Source organism: Passer montanus, unplaced genomic scaffold (genome assembly GCF_014805655.1).
Source record: "Passer montanus isolate IOZ18808 unplaced genomic scaffold, ASM1480565v1 scaffold11, whole genome shotgun sequence".
Taxonomy (NCBI): Eukaryota; Metazoa; Chordata; class Aves; order Passeriformes; family Passeridae; genus Passer; species Passer montanus.
This window is the reverse complement of record NW_024357613.1, coordinates 13,121,670-13,140,826: the sequence shown is the minus strand read 5'-3', so window position 1 is coordinate 13,140,826 and position 19,157 is coordinate 13,121,670. Positions and strand designations below refer to the sequence as shown.

Below are 19,157 nucleotides of genomic sequence, written 5' to 3'. Positions count from 1 at the left end.
AAAACTTGAGAAAATAATTATAATAGATGGAACCCCAAGGAAACATTTTGAGCATTAAAAATCTGTAACATATCTGGTCTGTGCTAAAAATTAACCTCGTCCATCAGAGGCAAATAGCCTTATACTTTCTCTCCTTTTTATAAAACTTCAGTCATGACCCCATGTAAAGATTTTCATTTCATTAAATCAGGATCAACATTTTGGGAAAAAACACAGCATGCAACGATCCCAGCTACCACAACCTGATATTGCTGGTCTTCACTACACACATACAGGAAAAAAAGCACAGGATACAGAAAGGATCCAGCAAGGAGTCAGAGCCAGTCCTGTGGGGTGATAGAGTATTCAAATAACACCATTTAGCAGTCACAACAGAAATGGTTCTGAAACGTCATTAGGGAGCTTCCAGCCTCTTCAAGGGAATCAAAGGCTCAAGTCTGGCGTCAGAAAGCACACAAGCTTTTCTGAGGATATTGCCTTTGGAAGCCTACATGCCATATTTGATGTCGTCTTTCAAAGATGACATTTGTTTCACTGTAAGACTTAATGAACAAACCATTCACCAAATGACTGGCATTACAACCACCCTCATGAAGAATCCCATTTCAATGCACGAACTGGAGCATTGCTACATTCTATGTTAAGTGACAAAGTAAAAGTAGAAATTGGCACATTGCTTGAAGAATAAGGCAAAACTCTTTCAATATACTATTTTCTTGAGAATGACAAGTTCCTCATGCTCATAGACTACTTATTCATTAAAAAACATTATTAATTGAACAGAAAGCAAACCATGTTTTGTATTTTCATTGCCAGAGATAAATATCTAAGTGCCATGTTGAAGAAGCTCCCTTTGGATGACCAAGGGAAACTCTCAGATATACTGTTGCCTAAAACAGGCTGTATGAATAACGCGACCCTCAACATACAGTGCAAACCTGTACATTCATATGTACATAGAATAAATCCAAAGAATGCTAAGAGAAAAGTTAAAAGCAACCAAAAATACCCTCTGATACAATAAAGTTGTCATAATATTGTGAACTTTTGAAATGGAAATGTGCTGCTGTGTCTCTGTAAACTACATTACAGCTTCATCTCAGGAACAGGAAGCTCTTCCTTGAGGTGGAAAATTCCACCAGAATGCCGAAAACAATAGTTAATTTCAGTATATTAGAGTACTAAAATGAAGTTGTGAGACCTCCTAAACTCCCTTTTTCCTTAAGACTGAACAAAAATTCATGTTAAAAGTAGTCACTTTGGAAATTAAGGAGCAAAAATGAGAACTAGCTTTTGACCATCTTTGTGCCAAAGGCATGGGTTCTCATTCAGTACAAACTGAAGCTTGCTTTTCTTTTTTTTTATTTCTCAGTAAATGTTTCCTTTATTTCTGCCAGCTGTTTTAAGCTTATCATGGTCTACCTTCAGCTGGAAGTCCTTGCTTTTCTTACAAGAATGACTTGTTTTGTTTAGTTTATGCACATACATCTATTTGATCTATGCTCCCAGCAGGCCCTTACCAACCATTTTCTAAAACATAGTGGATTTCCTGCATGTGGCTTAATCACTTAATAGTTATTAGCCAAAAAGCAGATCTGACATTTTAGTGCACCACTTAACTCCAAGAGCAGTGGTCAGGACGTCAGATGCCTTGCAAACATTTCTCCACCCAGCTGCAAATTACATGACGTTACTGCTACTACTCTACAATAGGTACAGTAATGTTATTATGACCTAGTATTTTTATTTTTAAGTTTATTATAATTAACAATGATGACTTTTTTTATTCGGCTGTGCCCATAAGAAAACAATTTTATGCAGCTGTAAAACTTCGCTAAAAAGGACAGAAGTGCCTTGCAAGAAATAAAAGGGTCTACTTCTATCCCAAAACTTTTTCCTTGTCTTTTTCAGAAGTCTCCTATGCATATGGCTCTCCCAAATGCAATATGCAAAAAGCTCCTGGACCAAAACATCTAGCCATAAATATAGAGAAACACAAGATAGATTACAACACACAATCACCCCATTTGTTATGCTCTTAAAGGCTGAAATTATTAATGCTTTGTCTTCACTTTTGATATTTCATTTTTAGACTTGTCTATCTATTTAGAAAGCTTGCAAACAGAGACAGAAAACTGTGATGTTAGAATAGCGAAGCTACTGCAAATTTGCAGTGATTTTACTAGGGTTTTTCCTTCCTCTTTCGGACTTCAGCAAACACAGTTACAGGAATCACTGTAGGGGTTTTTTTTAAAGTTACTAAATATCTTGTATTGGAAATGCAACAATGAGACAGTGTTGGACTGCTGAGTAATGACAGAATTTTGAACAGAGGAGCTGCTGAATGTGGAAGCAGGGGATTTGGGTGGTGCCAAAGGACGTGCAACAAATGTACAGAAAATGGGAGCTGGAGAAACTCCAGTGTAAGCACACCCCTAAAGGAAAACATCCTCTGGGCATGGGTTGGGATATATACAGAATGAGCTAATAAAGCAGTGTAATGCTTCTAAATCACTGGCATCTGATCTGATACTACTGGTACCATGTTTTGCAGTATCAGATGGTAACATTGGGAATTACTGGGGACACAGAAAACTCTTTGCATAGAAGGACAGCATAGGATTCCTCTATCTCTAAGAAGTTCTCAATATTGAAACAAAAAAAACCCTGCTCTAGATGTTTATCAGTCAAATATAACAATTCTCTGCTACAAGCTCATGTTACCAATACAAAAATCCCTACTGCTGGTGATACCTTATTGTAAACACATGCAGCAACACCATTTATTTTTCATCCCACTGATACCTGGAAGAAGTTCTTTCCCTTCCACAGCATAGCCCTAGGATGAGAGAAAGATACCCACACGTTTTTCTTAGTACTTCCCAAGCAATGAGTTGCAAGGTGTTTGTTTTCTGTTGCAGTTGTCTGTTTGTTCATGTGGCATGAACTACTGCTACTGTTTGGGTTGTCCTAAATGAGAACAAGAATGGTGCAGAATCCCAGCCCATGGAGATGCATACAATATGCAAACTACTGTCAAGACCAAGCTACAACTTCAGGGCTGTCCCAGGGCCACTCAAGGCAGAAGGGAGGCAACTGTACCTATCATTCTGTACAGAAGGAAGGATGGAGTAATGTCATTTGCATACACTGTATGGGATTTGATAGGCTGTCCTTGAAAAGGTATTGAACTAAGGAAAGTTAAAGTTCTCTTCTTGAAACGAAATGACTCTTAAGGTTTGTTTTGGAAGTCAAATTATGTTGACAATTAGGAAACTAAAAATCTGTCAGGTTTACAGAGGCTGTTTCATGAGGGGAAAATCTTAGTAGATAAATATGGCTTGTATAGAAAGAGCTAATAAATAGACCTCTCCTGTACTGTATGACCTGATACTTTGGTGTTGCCAGTGAAATCTTTGGCCAAGTAAAGGTGTGAAATCGAAATAAAATCTCTGCCCTTAAATTACATTTCATTAAGGAATATACTGCTTTGGGAAATCAGGGAGCTTGTAACCACAAGGCAGGCATAGAATCAAAATCTCCCTAAAACTCCAGGAAAATAGGAAAATATTGAAAAGTAAGATGGTTATACATTGATACAAGTCATAGTTGTTGATATGAAACTGTAACATGCCAAAATAATACCTTTATTTTAAAATGCAGATACATAGTTTATTTGTTGCAAAGGATATAGCCTACCTTTTATGTGGTATTGGCACTAGAAAGAAAAGATTAGTCAGAGTAAAGACATTTCACTTGGGATCATGTACTTTTTGTCCAGTCTTCTGCACGTAGATCCACAAAATGACTGTTTTAGTAAAGGAAACAAGAAGGTTCTAATAAATACTGCATTACTAACTGTCACACAAACTGTCTTTCCAATTTAGTGAAAAGCATCTGTATGAAACTTCTTTGTTTCAGAGGACTGTCTCAGTAGGATATAATGAAATGAGGACGATAATCACATGCCAAAATCCACAGAAGTAAGTTCCCATTAGCTCAAAGTGCCGATGCCCTTGAAAAGATAAATTGGAGTCCCCCAAATTTGTGGAGAAGGGAGAACATTCAGTTCTAACTTCACACAACAGATATTAGAAATTATTAAAAAATAACAGTACAAGCCAAATGAGGACAGGGATCCCCTGGAAACATCCAGGACTCTGTGAAGGAAGTGAACAAGGGAACAGAAAGGCATGGCCAGTATTTAAATTTTGGCCCTCTTGCTCAGAAACCACCAAGGATGTCTGTAGAAAAGCACAGAGTTTTGCTATCCATCTTCCTTAGAAGACTGTGTTAAGAATGACCAAACATTGACTGCTGCCAAACATTTTGAGAGTTATGTTTTGAGAAAGGATGGCCTCATTTCCTCCTGCTCACAGCCAAGATGTACTCCATCCAGAAAAAACAGAGCAATGCACCTACAAACTTAGGTCTGAAAGCCAGAAATTCCATGCTTGTGATGTGCTTTAGGATAAAGCTTTTATGACCATGATTAAAAGTCCCTGAAATATTACCTGCAGAAGAAATCATGTGTGAAGTTTATAAGAACAGGAAGAGGCTAATAATAGATAAAGCTCCAACTCAGACAAGACTAAATGGAAGAACAACTCCAAGTGCTACTTCTGTAAATACCACTGCCTCCAAGTACTGTAGGTTATGCCTACATGAAAGCACCAAGTACATACAAAAAACATGGAGGATGTTATATTTCATAATGCTAGGTCAGGACTACCTACTCTCAGTTTGGCACAGGCTAGTCATTCATGATTTTATTCTAATAAAATGATAAAAATTCACACTGTACCTAAATGGTGAAACCTATTGCCAAAATATTATGAAAGGCCATGAATTTAACGGTTCTAGAGAGACCAGATGACTACATGCATATAAACTGAAGAATATCATAATGTTTTCAAAAATCAAGACATAACTGTTTTTCCTTCAATAACTTCTTACATGAGAAACTGGCTTAATATTTACAAAGCACTCTAAGATCAAAATGAGGCCCACGGACATCTTTTGTGCAAGATCATCACACCTTTCTCTGCAGCACCATTACTGTCTGCTGACAGACCAAGTTAAATACACATTGGTCACAATCCAGTCTACAAGACAATCCAAGAGAAAAGAGGAGTTTAACACTCTGCTAATTCTCCTTTTCCAGCTTTTCAGAGCAGAGCAAATATTTTGCTGGGAAGATTCTATTAGTCTTACCTTCAAGCCCCAGAAGCATCAGAATGCTAAGCAAAGTTTTAGCTTGATGAAAGTAAAAGCAGATCAGAATCATGCCAGAAAGTAAAATTAGTGGATGCCATGAATGCAATGGCAAGGCTATACACAGGGATTAAAAAAAGGAAAGACAAAACAGTTGCCTGGAATATGTCAACAGTTGTCGTCTTCACAGAAGACGAAAGTGAAAAATGACCAACATGTATTCCAAAACTGCTGGGTGAGAGGTTGCAACTGGCATCATTGTGAGGCTTTAGAGGCCATTAAGAGAAAGGTTGTCTAGAATTAGAAGAGATGCTACAGCTATACTAATTCTCTGTTGAAATGCGACAAAGTAACTTGCCACTCAAACTAGGTCCTTCTGCAGAATAGAATTCCAACAGTTTATTTTCAAAGAAGCATTTTGCTGTTGTTTATGCCTTAATTGCAAAACATTTTGATTCCATATGCTGTCCTAACAGTCAGGACCTTACAAGAGATCAGTTAAAAAGCCTGCACCTTTCCTTTTTTCCACTTACGGATTAAAATTCTACATAGTTTTCAGAGAAGAAAATACTAGGAAAACTAACTGTGAAACTAGTGCTTTGTTACATCTTTTAATATAATTTTATGTTACACAGTAATCACTTTGAACTAAATGAAGATACTAAGATAATTATGTAGGGCAACAATTAGATTAATAAAGTCCCTAAACAGACATATGTACACATATACATGCTTTTCTAGGGGAGGAAGAAACATCTAGATGTGCTGAAAAAAACCTAAGGGAGCTGATATACTGGTGAAGAAGTAACGTGAAATAAATCCAGACATTCTAGTAGTCTCAATCATGAAAACACAACACATCTGAAGGAGAGGCAGTCTCAAAAAACTTCCAGGAATTGAACTTTCTTGGCTCATGTGATCATGGAGTACTTGACAAGATTCTGGCCTCCAGTAAGCAAAATCTGGTTTTTGAAGAGACTTGGATGCCACAGACATCCATTGGAATTAAGAAAAATAATTCCAATAAAAGCCTCATTAAAAACCACAAAAATATTATTAAATGTACCACAGGATCAACCTTGTGCTGGCAAGCAGACTGCAACTTCAGATGCCAAGGTCTAACATTTTGCATGTTCTGTCACAGGAAATAAATACTTCTCCATTCTCTATTTCTTTTCTTTATTAAAAAGCAATGCTATCTTGCAGCTGGCAATCTCACCATGTAAATATTTGTCAACAAAATAAGAACTCACATTTGTAACATTTGCATTCAATACCGTGCATCTGAATCATTGCAAATGTAAATACATAAAAGAAATGTAAACAAATACATTCTTTTTGAGAAACATACGGAATGGGCTAAGTCTCAAATTTGTATGTGCTGAGTGACTACACACTTCAGTGAGGAGGAAATCTGGTAAACAATTTCAAAGCTGACATACTTTGCCTTTTAAGAGACTGCATCAGACCCAGCAGAGGTGCTTTAAAAATGGTTCCTAGTCAGCCTGATAGTTTCTGACTGCACAGTCTGTGACTCTGGAAGTTATTTCAGAGAACTCTGCCATGCCTGTGTAGCTGCATCAGCTACCCGAGCTTGCTCAGTTTATATTCTGATCGAAATGGCTTTTCCTTCTAGGAATGGCAATATATAAACAGTCACCAACATTTTAACAAGGTCAAAAGTCTTCAGCATAGCAGTATTTGGCAATTATACCTCCCTTCTCTGAATGCTGAGTTTACACAAGAATCTTAAACTCCTGGGCGTTCTCTATACAATGTAAAAAGTTGATTTTGGATCCTTAGAGGAAATTTCCATTGAGTTTTCCTATATTTATTCTTGTTGGATGAAAGAACTGTTTTATTTCAGAAATCTATTTACAGAAATAGATTCTTTCTTGGTAAGTAATCAAAAGCTGTCATATCTACGTACATGCCTTGTGCAACTTAAGAATTTTTTCTTTAGGAGTTTAAATGATGGACAGAAACTTTGAACCAAGAAGTGATCTAGTAGATTCTGAGATAATGCTTTTAATGATAGCGTGAGCATTACAATAGAAGCAGAACCCGATTATATTCCCAGCATAAGTAAAGCTTTTATTTGTAGAGGTCCAAATTCCTTCTCTGACCAACTCCCTGAAGGATCCTTTCTTCCTTCATCCTCCTCAACGGTTAGCAAGAAGACCAGACAGACTGGACTTCTAAATTATGTTTATGTAACAATGTGGTATAGGTAGGTGCATGTTACAGATCTGGTATCAGATCTGTACTGTTTACTTCTACAATAATACTTTTATTCATTAAACTGGTGGATTTAAAGCTGAATATTCAGAGTAAGTAATGCAATCTTGAGTTGAGTCTGAATATTACAAAAAATGTCAACTATAAAGATGAGTTTCAAACCAGTGAGTCAAGTTACATTGCAGCTGGTTCTCTTGAGAAATGATGCTTAATCAGGTGGTTGGCTGGTCAGCCACAAATGTTTATTCTAAAATTGCAAACTATTGCTTCAGGATGAAAACCTTTTCCTGAGCCAGTGTCCTTCTGTGACTGTAAGCATATCATGTGAGCCCATAAAGTCTTCTAAAAACACACAAGGGAGTCACAGAAGATTATCTCGTTTAGTGATTCCACGAGACACCTACTTTTTGAACTCTAAACTAATTTTGTTGTTCCTTGCCTCAAGAGATAACTTGTGAGCCAGGTGCTTCAAATTCATTTAACAAGGTAAAGAAGTATAACTGAATATTGGAAAACATCCCTACAGACGTAAACTAAATATGACACTGCCTTACAACCTGCAGTGAGATAAATAAGATCTGCAGCAAATGAGTAATTTTTAACTCATTTACCTCCAAATCTGTTTCTAATGGGATCTGTATTAAATTATGAAATAGTAAACATTTCCTGAGCTCTGGAAAGAGGCAGTATTAAAAATACTCTGAAATAAAAAACCATTGTGAAAGAAAAACAGTCACTTGTAAAGACAGCACTTACATATGAGTCAGCATAAAGCAGATACAGACAGTTCTTATGGATGAGAATATTTTTTTTTAAGGTATGATCAAATTATATACCTTGTTCCTTGATTGCAACTTCTTGAAAAAAATCAACTTCTTGAAAAAAATCAATCAAAATTGTAAGATGATATAGCCTGGACTAAATCTTGCATATTTTACTACTTTTTGCCTGCAGAATATTAAATTTTATGTTTATATTTTCTGCTCCATCCATCTCACGGAGGATGTTTATGAGGTATGCTGGCATATAAGGCTTAATGCTAACTGAGTCATGTTCTAGAATGCAATTTTAAATGAAATTATATTGCTTGCTTTGCATAGTTGGTTTTGGAGTAATTTAGAAAAGGTTTTTCTCAGGAAAAAAAACATATCTCTGTAATGGCGCAGTGGAAGACTGCATTGTGGGTATTCTTCTTAAGCATTAATGAGTCTGTTAAAGATCATAGAACCATGGAATGGTTTGGATTGTGAGGGACCTTAAAGATTATTTAGTTCCAACCCTGCTGCAAAAGAGACATTGAGGTACTAGAACACATCCAGAGAAGGGCAAAAGAGGTGATGAAGGTTCTGGAGCACAAGTCATGAGAGGAGTGGCTGAGGGAACCGGGGTTGTTTAGCCCTGAGGAGGCTCAGGGTAACCTTATCACTCTCCACAACTGCCTGAAAGGAGGCTGTAGCCAGGCAGGGGTTGGCCTCTTCTGGCAGGCAATAATTGACAGGATAAGAGGAAATAGCCTCAAGCTGTGCCAGGGAGTTTCAGGTTGGACATCAGGAGGAATTCTTCACTGGAAAGGTGGCTAAGCATTGGAACAGGCTGTCCAGGGAGGGGGTGGAGTTGCCATCCCTGGAAGTGCTCAAGAAATGACTGGATGTGGCACTTAGTCCTATGGTTTAGTTGACATGGTGGTTTTCAGTCAAAAGCTGGACTCAATAACCTTGGAGGTCTTTTGAAAGCTTAATAATTCCATGACTCTAATTAAACTGGATGTTTTTCTCCACAGATGCTTCATTCATCTAGGGAGAAAGGGAAAAGTACGTGCATGGGCAGAGGTGCTCCTTTGCCATATTTATATGGCAAAGAATATCAAAATGAGGAGTAATGAGGCCAGTGTAAGCAAAGACTTAATTTCTAGACACATTTAGATCTTCCTGGAAGGCCAATAAAATCACCATGGTGGTAAATACTGGGGCACAAAAAGGAGATGACTTCTCTTACTAAGGGAGGCACCTAAAAGCCACAGATCATTAAGCAGGTTTAAATAAGGATTCTTGAGGTATTTTTGAACCTTTTACTGTGCACAGAAGTGGGAATTCTTGTTTTCTGCAGTTGACCAGATGGTCCTGACTCATTCTGTCAGTCACAAGGCCAAAATGATTTTCACATTAAGAATGAAACCTTGATGCCATAAGTCTCTCTGAAATATCTCCTGCTGAAGAATTTGTGAGCAATTTCTTCCCTTACATCTTGCAAGGTTCTTACTTTTGATCAATGCCTTCACTGTAAAAAACCCATTTCTATTAACAGCTAGGCACATACAGCTCATTTATCTCTTTCTTTGCCAGAAAATTCTGCAGAAGGCTCCAAAGTGTTGTTCCAGTTTGCACATGAAGGCAGTGATATACACAATGTTCTCAAACAGCAACTCACACTCTGAGTTGATGTTCAAGAGGCAGAGTGAAACAGAAGTGTCTATCCTTCTTTCATACCACTTCCTCATCATTCTATAAATACAGATATTGTACACAGAATAAAAACACTCCAATAACCAACACATGAAGCAAGAAATCATTAAGCAGTGAAACAGACACTTTGATGATTTGTGATAATTTTTAAGATATCAGTAGATACATACATAATGCATCCTTAGTTTGTACACATATTGTTTTAACATATATATGTGTGTGTGTGTATGTATAAAACACCAATAACAAATATTTATTCAGGCAGACGTCTATGCTTTTCAAGTTTCTAAGACAAATCTAAAACAAAAGTTCTATTCTTCTGTCTTCTAATGTGTAGCTAGGATTCTAAAACTATAATAGTTATACTATACAGTATAATACAGTACATATACTATACAGTTTAATAATCAGTCAATAAGATTAAAATATATTCATGTTTTAATGCAAATCAACCAACCCTTTGCCTTCTCAATACAGATAAGAAATGCACAAACTATTGTTTAATGTAGACCAAAAATGTAGCTTGAATGATCTCAATTACTGCAGTTTTGGCTTACATGCAGCTGTTAGAAAACTCCTACAGAAATCTGCCAAGAGGAAAATAAGATACAATTACTTTTATTTGAAGTACAAACTCACATACCTTGGCCTCCGGAATGCTAAACCATATTGTTGGCAAGCCAGTCCCACAGTGGGAGTATAAACAATAGGCATAAACTTTTCAATGTCAGAAGCCAGCACTTTATAGAAAAGCTTTTCATTTCGATCCTGAAGACTCATTAGCAGCATGTATCTGTGGAGAATTACATATAATTAGACAAACATCAAGAGAACATATGAAGTAGATTTAGAAAGAGATTTGGTGTTTGGATAATTAAAATAATGTTTGTTCTATAATACTCTCTGTCTTATTGAAAGTATTCAAATTCCTCCTAGTTTTAACAGCACAAATGGTTCAGATACAAAGCATAACAAACTGTTAGAGACAGAGAACCTGAAGCCATCACAGAGTTGTCAAACTCTACTTACTCAGGAAGGTAATCCCTCTCAGGTATAAAACAATGTGCTGCAATTGAGGATTTGGTCTGTCAGAACCTAATCTGTGTATATCACTTGTTCCACTTGAAATGAGACCAGCATTAAATATAACTTAAACAAGCTTACTCACTTGCCCAAAGAAAACAGAACTAAAAACATGAAGCTTTGCATGCTCTTTCCTAGATAGAAATTTATCTTAAATCCAAACTAATACTTCAAATAAATACTGAAAAACAAATTTTTTGAAAACACAGCATACAAACATGACCCCTCATCCCCTAAGCCCATGTTTGAGTTGAAATCTGCAATGTTATATCTCCTAACTAAATCCAATTTTGAGGAAGTTCTATATTTATTTAAAAATAAAATCAATGAGAAAAAAAGAATAATATAAACAAGATTGAAAGAATGTTCATGTTTAGCTTGACCTACTTTTTATTACCATCACACTTATATTGAATAATTACATTACTGTTTCAAGATACCAATCAGGAAGCCAAATTACAGTGCTGAGTGTGACAAATTATATCAGTCTATGAGCGACTTCAAGTTATACCATACCAAGTTCACATAAGTATGACTCTGTCACTTTGTGAACACTTAAATTTAGAAATTTAATGATCTTACACCTTACCTGTCTATTCACTACTTTAGCAACATTAAGTATTCCTGTAAAAATTAAGTAGTCTTCTATACCAATTGGCTTATACAAAATCTTTAACTTATGTATACCATTTATGTAGATTTTTTTTAAATTTTAAATGGATTACTAATTACTTACATTCAAAAAGTTCAATATGCCCATCATTCCATTACAGAGGTGTTGAGGATACATATAGAACACATTCCTTCCAAAAGCCTAGAAATTTGTATACTTAACTATTATTCATATGAACTTTCCTTCTGCATACTTAGGCATCACGTGCACCAATAAAATCTAATTCATTCTTTAGGAAGACACAAATATAGCCAGGTAACCATCTGACAAAGAACAGCTAGGTAACCATCTGACAAAGAACAGCTTAGTAAATCAGAATGAATTCCACTCAAGCTTAGCTCCCTACCCCTGTATATCAGGGAAGCACTCCTTTTGGGATCTGTTCTGTAAACCTTTAACGAGCACTATAAGCAAGGCAAGCAAAGCCAGTTTGGCAGTTGGTGACTGTAATGAGGTGACAGAAGTGAGGCAAAACAATATCCCTGCCCTTGTGTCATGAAGGGTATTTTAGACCCTAAACAGATAAAGATCTAGAAACCAAGGAGTTGCAGTGTTCTCTAAATACCATCACCATGAGGCAGTTGGAACCACCTTCCTTCATACACATTAGTTTTGAATGTTCTCCAAGGTTAAATTATATCCTGCTCTTGTTGTTCTCAGCTACAAATATACATACATATATATTAATTTTCTTTTATATTATTATATTTCCCTGTAGCCTCTCATTTTCCCAGTATTTCATTATGATATAGCATATATTGCAATGTCCTTGAATTCTCAGAGCATTTTCTTTATTAAAACCTTTCTCCTGAGGGTGACTATACCAACATTTAACCTGAAATACAAGTTCTTGCACATGTAGTTGTGAATACACATGAAGACTTTCCCTTTATCAACAGGGAACATTTAAAGTGATTTTAGAGAATATCATGCATATTTTTGGCCCTCACTCTATACTGGACACTTCAACACCATGTGAGCCACAACACCATTCCAAAGCAGTTGCCGGTTTTGCTGGGGTCTTTTTATCAATTTCTTTTAAAATGAGGTGTGGCTTAAGAGTATGAAATACCTTTTCATCATCCTTTCTTATTACTCAGATCAAGCCTAGATTTTAAATGGGGTAAAGGAATCTTTTACAAAATAAACTAGCAATTTGGCAAAAGGCTTCCTTGGGGCTTCAAATGAAAAACGTGTTTGTTAAAACTCTGCACTTTATTTTTTACTGTCTTATAGCATTAAACTGGGGTTTTATTTTCTAGCTTGTATTTATCATGCCACTTTTATATTCATGATATACTAAAGAACTTGCAAAAGGAGTAACTGCATACTACTTATATTTTCAAATATTACATACTTGATCATATCCACATCAGTATAAGAAATATTATTCTAAAATGAAAAATATTTCTAGGGAAGTGCAATTTTTATCAGGCTTTTTCAATGGTAGGTATATGTCTTCTTTCTTAGCATTGTAATTTGCTTAGTTAAGGGTACCAAATTTCTCAAAAATTCTTTCTAAAGGGAAAACCCAAAAGACTTCATACTCATTGTGGGGTTGTTTACAATACATTAGACAACGAGTATGCATCTTTTAGCAACATCCAAGTATCTACACAACTAAAAGCATGAAGTGCTTTTCAGCATTGTGTTGAAAAATATATTTAAAATTCAGTATTTAATGGAATCTTTTACTGAAGCCCATATTTAATCAAAACCATAATGAAAACAAGCAATAAAACAATGAAAACAATCATTTGTGCTATAAAAAGGGAGAAAAGTATTATCTGTCCTCAGACAAGGAGTCTTGAAGGAAGATTTCAGGGAAGAGTTTCAGAGGACAAAAACCAAAGTCTGGCAAGTCAGACAGAGGAGATTGCCAAGCATCCAAATTTCAGTGTCACTCTTCTCTGGCCTTTGCTTCACCTAAGATTGTTTCATACTAGTCTGCCATTATAAAGGGAATGAAATGCAGTAGCAACAAAAGGATGTAAACCACATATCATCCAAAATCCAAAAGAAAACTGACATGATTACCAGAAAGTTACTGATAATTTCTTAGAATAACTGGTGGGACTATCACTGGCATACACTTCACAAGGCAAAATGGAGAGGTGAAAATAGAACAAATCCCACTTTGTTTTCTCTTATCTTGAAAAATATGAGCGTAAATAAAGAAGGTGGGAGGAAAGGCTATTATTTTTAACCTTTCTAAGACACTTAGCTCTGTTACTCTGCATCATCAGTATTTATATAAAAATTCATTAAAGACAGGGAACTTTAACAAAAAAACAAAATAAGACAGTGTTCTCTGGAAAAGCAATTTGATGGCCCCTCTCCTAATGTTAACACATCCAGTATAACATTTTACAGCGTGACTCTTTGAAGAAAGAAAAGCTCAGGCAGAAGATGTCACCGTGCCAGGAGCAACAATTTCAGTATCAATACAGATCAAGAAGAAAGACAATTAAGAACATACAGGGGAGAAAAAAAAATTAATTACTTGCAGAATCCATCACAGCTTTTCCAAATTAAGTTAGAGAAATCGAATTTTTCCTCTTAGTGGTGTCCCTTTTGCCAAGCATACCAGCAACTGACTTGCTGTTCCACATTCATTTTGTTTATGAACTCTTGGTATTTCAGAGCATAACAATTTCATGCTACAAGTTCACAAAGGCGTTTCAGCAGTGCCAAAACATGTCATACCATGGCACTAGCTAGAAACTTGGCTTTATGAATTTACACACACTCTCTTTCCAGGCAAAATCCTGCCAATGTAAAATGCTGCCATACACAGCATTTATGTTTCATCAGATGATACAGTTCTGTCTAAAGTATTTAAGAGCTTCCACTTCTGCAATATCTAAATGCCTGTACTTAATCTTTTGTATTTGGACGTAAAACACACAAGTATACACCTACTGCCAAGCTCTAGAAGGAAGACAATAGCCTCCCTTCACCTCTTTTCAATTACTGTTTCTATGAGAGCAAAGACTATGCCAGATGCATACTGCAAGAAACACTGGAGTTTTCCTGAAATTAGGACATTTACACTCACTAGAAGACAATAACTGCATGCTCTTATACACGATTGTCCTTGAGCACCTGCCTTTACATGGATCCCTTGAGATTTCAAGTTCCAGTTAGAAGAGACAAAGTTTCTGACATTCTCCATCAGTGAAGAGATTCAAGGTAAAATTGTGGTAGGATCACATTCACTCTTCTTTAAAATTCTTTGATATAAGTATAACTATAGGACACCAGAGTTCACATGTTGCCTTGAGGACTGAGCTCACCACTTGTAATGCACATGTTCTGCAAGCAGGCTCTTTACTGACATCCTCCAATGAAACTGTCAGACACTTGACTTACAAACACACCTGCAAGTCAAGTTTTGCACATGCAGATTTTTGCACATGCAGATTTTCCGCTCTCAATTCACAGAAGAATTTTATCTGCAAAGGAGCCCAAGATGTCAATGTTTACAGTCTTAAAAGGAAGTATCTTCTTCATGCAAATTACCAAGTTACCAAGTCTTTTCATCAGTGGTCTCAAATGTAGACCTCTGCATGTAACACAGTGTTATTTTGCTAAAAAAATAGAGAAAACATCACAGCTATATAAAGCCTCAATAATACATGAGGAAAATATTTTTTATCAAAACACAGCATGATATGAATAGTCAATTTAGAACTGCTGGGTGTTTAGACAGAGTATAACTATGATTTCTTAAAAAAAAAATTCCATTTGGGAGATACTTCTGGATTTATATAGTTTAATATTCCTAAAGGATGACCTGACTTAATTTGCACAATTGCATCGATCCAAGATTACCCCTGAAAACTTATTTAAGTACTATGGAGTTGTGATATGAAAGCATACACTAGCTCAGGTTGGAAGGGACCTCTGGAGATTGCCTCATCTGATCCCCTGCTCAAAGCAGAGTCAGCTAGAGCAGCTTGCCCAGGACCATGTTCAGTCAGGTTTGGAATATTTCCCATGGATGGAGATCCTACCACAGCTTCTCCAACATTACAAATGGGGCCACAACGTTTATTCACACTGTAAGGGGAAGGAGAAGATTCAAATATTGGACCAAAAATTACAACTGAGAAAATAGCACAGACACATGTCACAGAATAAAACTGAAAAATAAATACAGCCATTCACTTTTTTTATATGTTAATTACTAAAATCTTATTTGAAGTATTCTGACTAGTGGACACATTAGTGAGAAAAAAGCCTAACTTGTAGTAGTTTCAAGTTATTTCTGTGAATGGAAGACTTGCTAGTTTTCTCAGTTGAACTGCATCACTAAAACCGAATTAAGAAGAATAAATTTGTACTGCAAAGCTGCACAGTACAATATAACCTTTGTACTAAAGCAGGCATTATAATAAAACTGGCTTTATAGTATAAAATGGCAAGCTACAGTCCAATGCTCAAGACACATGGATGGAATAATTTAATGTTAGCACTTCTGTTTTACAGATGTCTGGTCACAGGAGCTGGAAACAAATTTCATCCTGACCCAACTATGTATCTGGAAAAGAGAAAATGCCAAAGAAGACTCATAGGTGGGAAAGAATGACACCAAGTTTTTGTTTAATTTAATATTTACAGATTTTAAGGTTAACAGGGGCAGTTTTGGAATAATATTCTCTGAAGCACATGTTTGTGGTTACATTTATTTGTAACCACACTATATTTCTTTATACTTTTGTATTATTTTTGTCTATCATACATGGATTAGTTACACTTTAGAAAATTCCCCACCCCCAAGACAGACAGGTTTATCTTTCCTTATTTTTTGACATAATAAAGACAGCCACAAAGTATTGCCATGATACTTCGAGACAGTTATTTTTATTTCAATATTCCCACTGCAATCAAAACTTCAGCATACAGTGTTTTAATGCATTTCAAAAGCCATATCATTCAAAGTTTCAATACTCTGTCATTTAAAACTGACAGATTAATTATTTTTTTCCTTTCCTGAGAAATTTTTCATTTTGGCAAAAAGCCACTTGAATATCCAGAATTTATTTTTTTTTTGCTAAAAGAATAAAGAATTAAGATATTAAAATACTGCTATGTTGAATAGTTAGACCTGTGACATTCCATCTGTGATGTTTTGAGAAGCAGGAGTGTTTTTCTGCTATGACCTGAAGTAGGAGGGAAATTTTTTCCTAGTTAAAAAACACATACAGCAATGGGGTAAGACTTTTTTTCTTATGGTTTTCAAGCTATAGGTGAAGAGAAATTCAATTCAAGCCAAAACAAGCGGTTGGAACTGCTCTAAATGTCCTGAAACACATGAAACAACAAGGTGTATCCTGAAGGAACTACCTCAATGCAGAGTTAAGGGGGAGAAGGGGACAGAAGGAAAGTGTTCTCCTATGGTAACATCGATGATTGAATCAGGGGGCTTCATGAAATTTTACACTTTTCTAAATGCTGGAACTCAGACTTATAAATATTCCAGCCTGGGAAGCTACCACTCTGACAATAACTGACTGGCCATCCTGAGAGCACTGGAGAATAGTTAACCCACAAAAGACACCACAATTGCAAGCTCTTCACATGCAAGGAAGGCCATCCTCATCCTATCCTGACTCCACAAAAAACAAAGGTTGTGGCAACTTTAAATTATAAAAAAGCCTTGTCACCAACAGATGGGTACCTAGAGGCCACATATTGCACACTGATAGAAAGATATCCCATGACAGAGAAGAGCAAGGCACAGGAGGAAGAAATGAAGAAACAGTGTTTTGTTCTAGAGCCTATAAAATACAATTTTTTTAGGAAAAAATTCTAGTATTCATAAATCTAAAGCCCTTCCCAGATTTTTTCCCTTAAAAATACCCAAGCACAGAAATTCTATGTTACATATTAGTTTTACAACATTTTACATGTTTACTGTGCTTTAATGCATATGTATCTATATGTATATATATCTAATGCATGTAAAGTCATTATTGACTTTTAGTTTCACTTAAGTTCATTTGCTTCCGATGACCTTTGTATCATTTGGTTATCAAAGAAAATTCATGTGAACAGCTCTGGAAGATTACAATTTTAAAGTAGGAGTTTATTTTTTTTGGAAGGAAGTTTCCAGCAAAATAGGTATATAGCTTAACAATTCCCAATAGTCAACACCCACAGCCTAAAAAAATACCTCAAAATTTCATTTATACTACCATATAAAAAAAAAGTAAGTGACCTGTGAATTGGTGAGTAAGATAAAGTTTCATAGACTTTACCTGTCTAGGTCACATGTCAGCCTTTCAAAATTCTTAAGAATTGTATAAACCTGAGCATCTTGACCAAGAAAGCAAGGTGGCAATAGTCCATGAATATTCAATTGTTGCCTCTCCTCCAAGGTGAAAGCCATACCCTGAAAAAAACAAAAATAAAATAAAACCCATGTATAGATGTACACAAGAGATAATTAATTTAAGAAAACTTCTGCAGCAAATCATAGCCCGGGTAAAGTCAGCATCATGAAATCTATTTAAAATTAAACGGAATTTTGAATTGTGCAAGTATTTTGGGTAAAAGGTTTTATTGAGCCATAAAAAGACCTGTACAGATACAATAACTCCATCTCAACACAGAACAAGTTAACATCTCCCAACACCACAAGAGTAGCACCTGCAAAACTGCTAAGTTACAACTGAAGAAGAAAGCAGCCATATATTCACTCCACTAATTTTTTTAATGAGATCTGTCTGTCTAAAACATCTTCAGAAATTACCCCAGCTACTCTAAGAAAGATGGTGCCTTTTCAACAGAAACATGACTGTGGTTTAGCACACCAGCATTGAGCACTCTGGCTGCTGACCCTTTACTCTGCTGCTGTAACTACAGCCAGTTAGCTTGGTTACCTAGACTGATTTTTTGTTACTGTTTTACCTTGGTTTTTTTTCCTCAGAAATAGCCACCACATAGGGTATATTCTTACAGAACAAAAACATATTACAAAATCTTCCGTATCTTACTCAGCTACATTTCGTACACCATTTTTAATCTAAATTTTGAAGTGGTTATGTCACTGTGACTTGAAAAAAAGTAGGAAAAAAGCCCTAAAGCAACCCCTGTCTTTAGGGAAAAAAGCCCTAAAGCAATCACACTGTCTGCTCTATAATGACATTAATCAAGTTGTTACCTTAAGTGAAATGAAGACTCAAGAAAAAGAAATATGTTATAATGAACACTTTAAAAAAACATCAAACTTTTCCAAAATGTGTTTCTCCTTCCCTAGACAGGAAATGAAGGGAAACCAAGTTTAATAAAGATCAGTAACAGTTTTGCTGTAGTTCTCCATGCATGTGAGATTTCAGAGGGTCCCAAATGTGTACACAAAGATTGCATTTTTTTCCCTAATGAACTTTCTGTGACCAGATAGGTCATGAGTGTCTTCAGCTGCTCTCCCATCTTGAAAAATCATGGAAGAAGGAAGAGTCAACCCTTCTCACAAGTTTATT

The 19,157-nt window shown here is 36.0% G+C and overlaps 1 protein-coding gene across 1 annotated transcript in view; it reads right to left on the bottom strand.

Moving 5' to 3' along the window:
• Window positions 1–19,157, bottom strand: part of ME1 (malic enzyme 1) — a 156,041-nt gene that overhangs the window by 98,452 nt on the left and 38,432 nt on the right. Inside the window, exons 2-3 of the mRNA XM_039727504.1 lie at window positions 17,934–18,067; window positions 10,558–10,707 (exon numbers count right to left, since the gene is read on the bottom strand). Of these exons, the coding sequence (XP_039583438.1) occupies window positions 10,558–10,707; window positions 17,934–18,067 (284 nt within the window). The remainder of the gene's footprint in view (window positions 1–10,557; window positions 10,708–17,933; window positions 18,068–19,157) is intronic.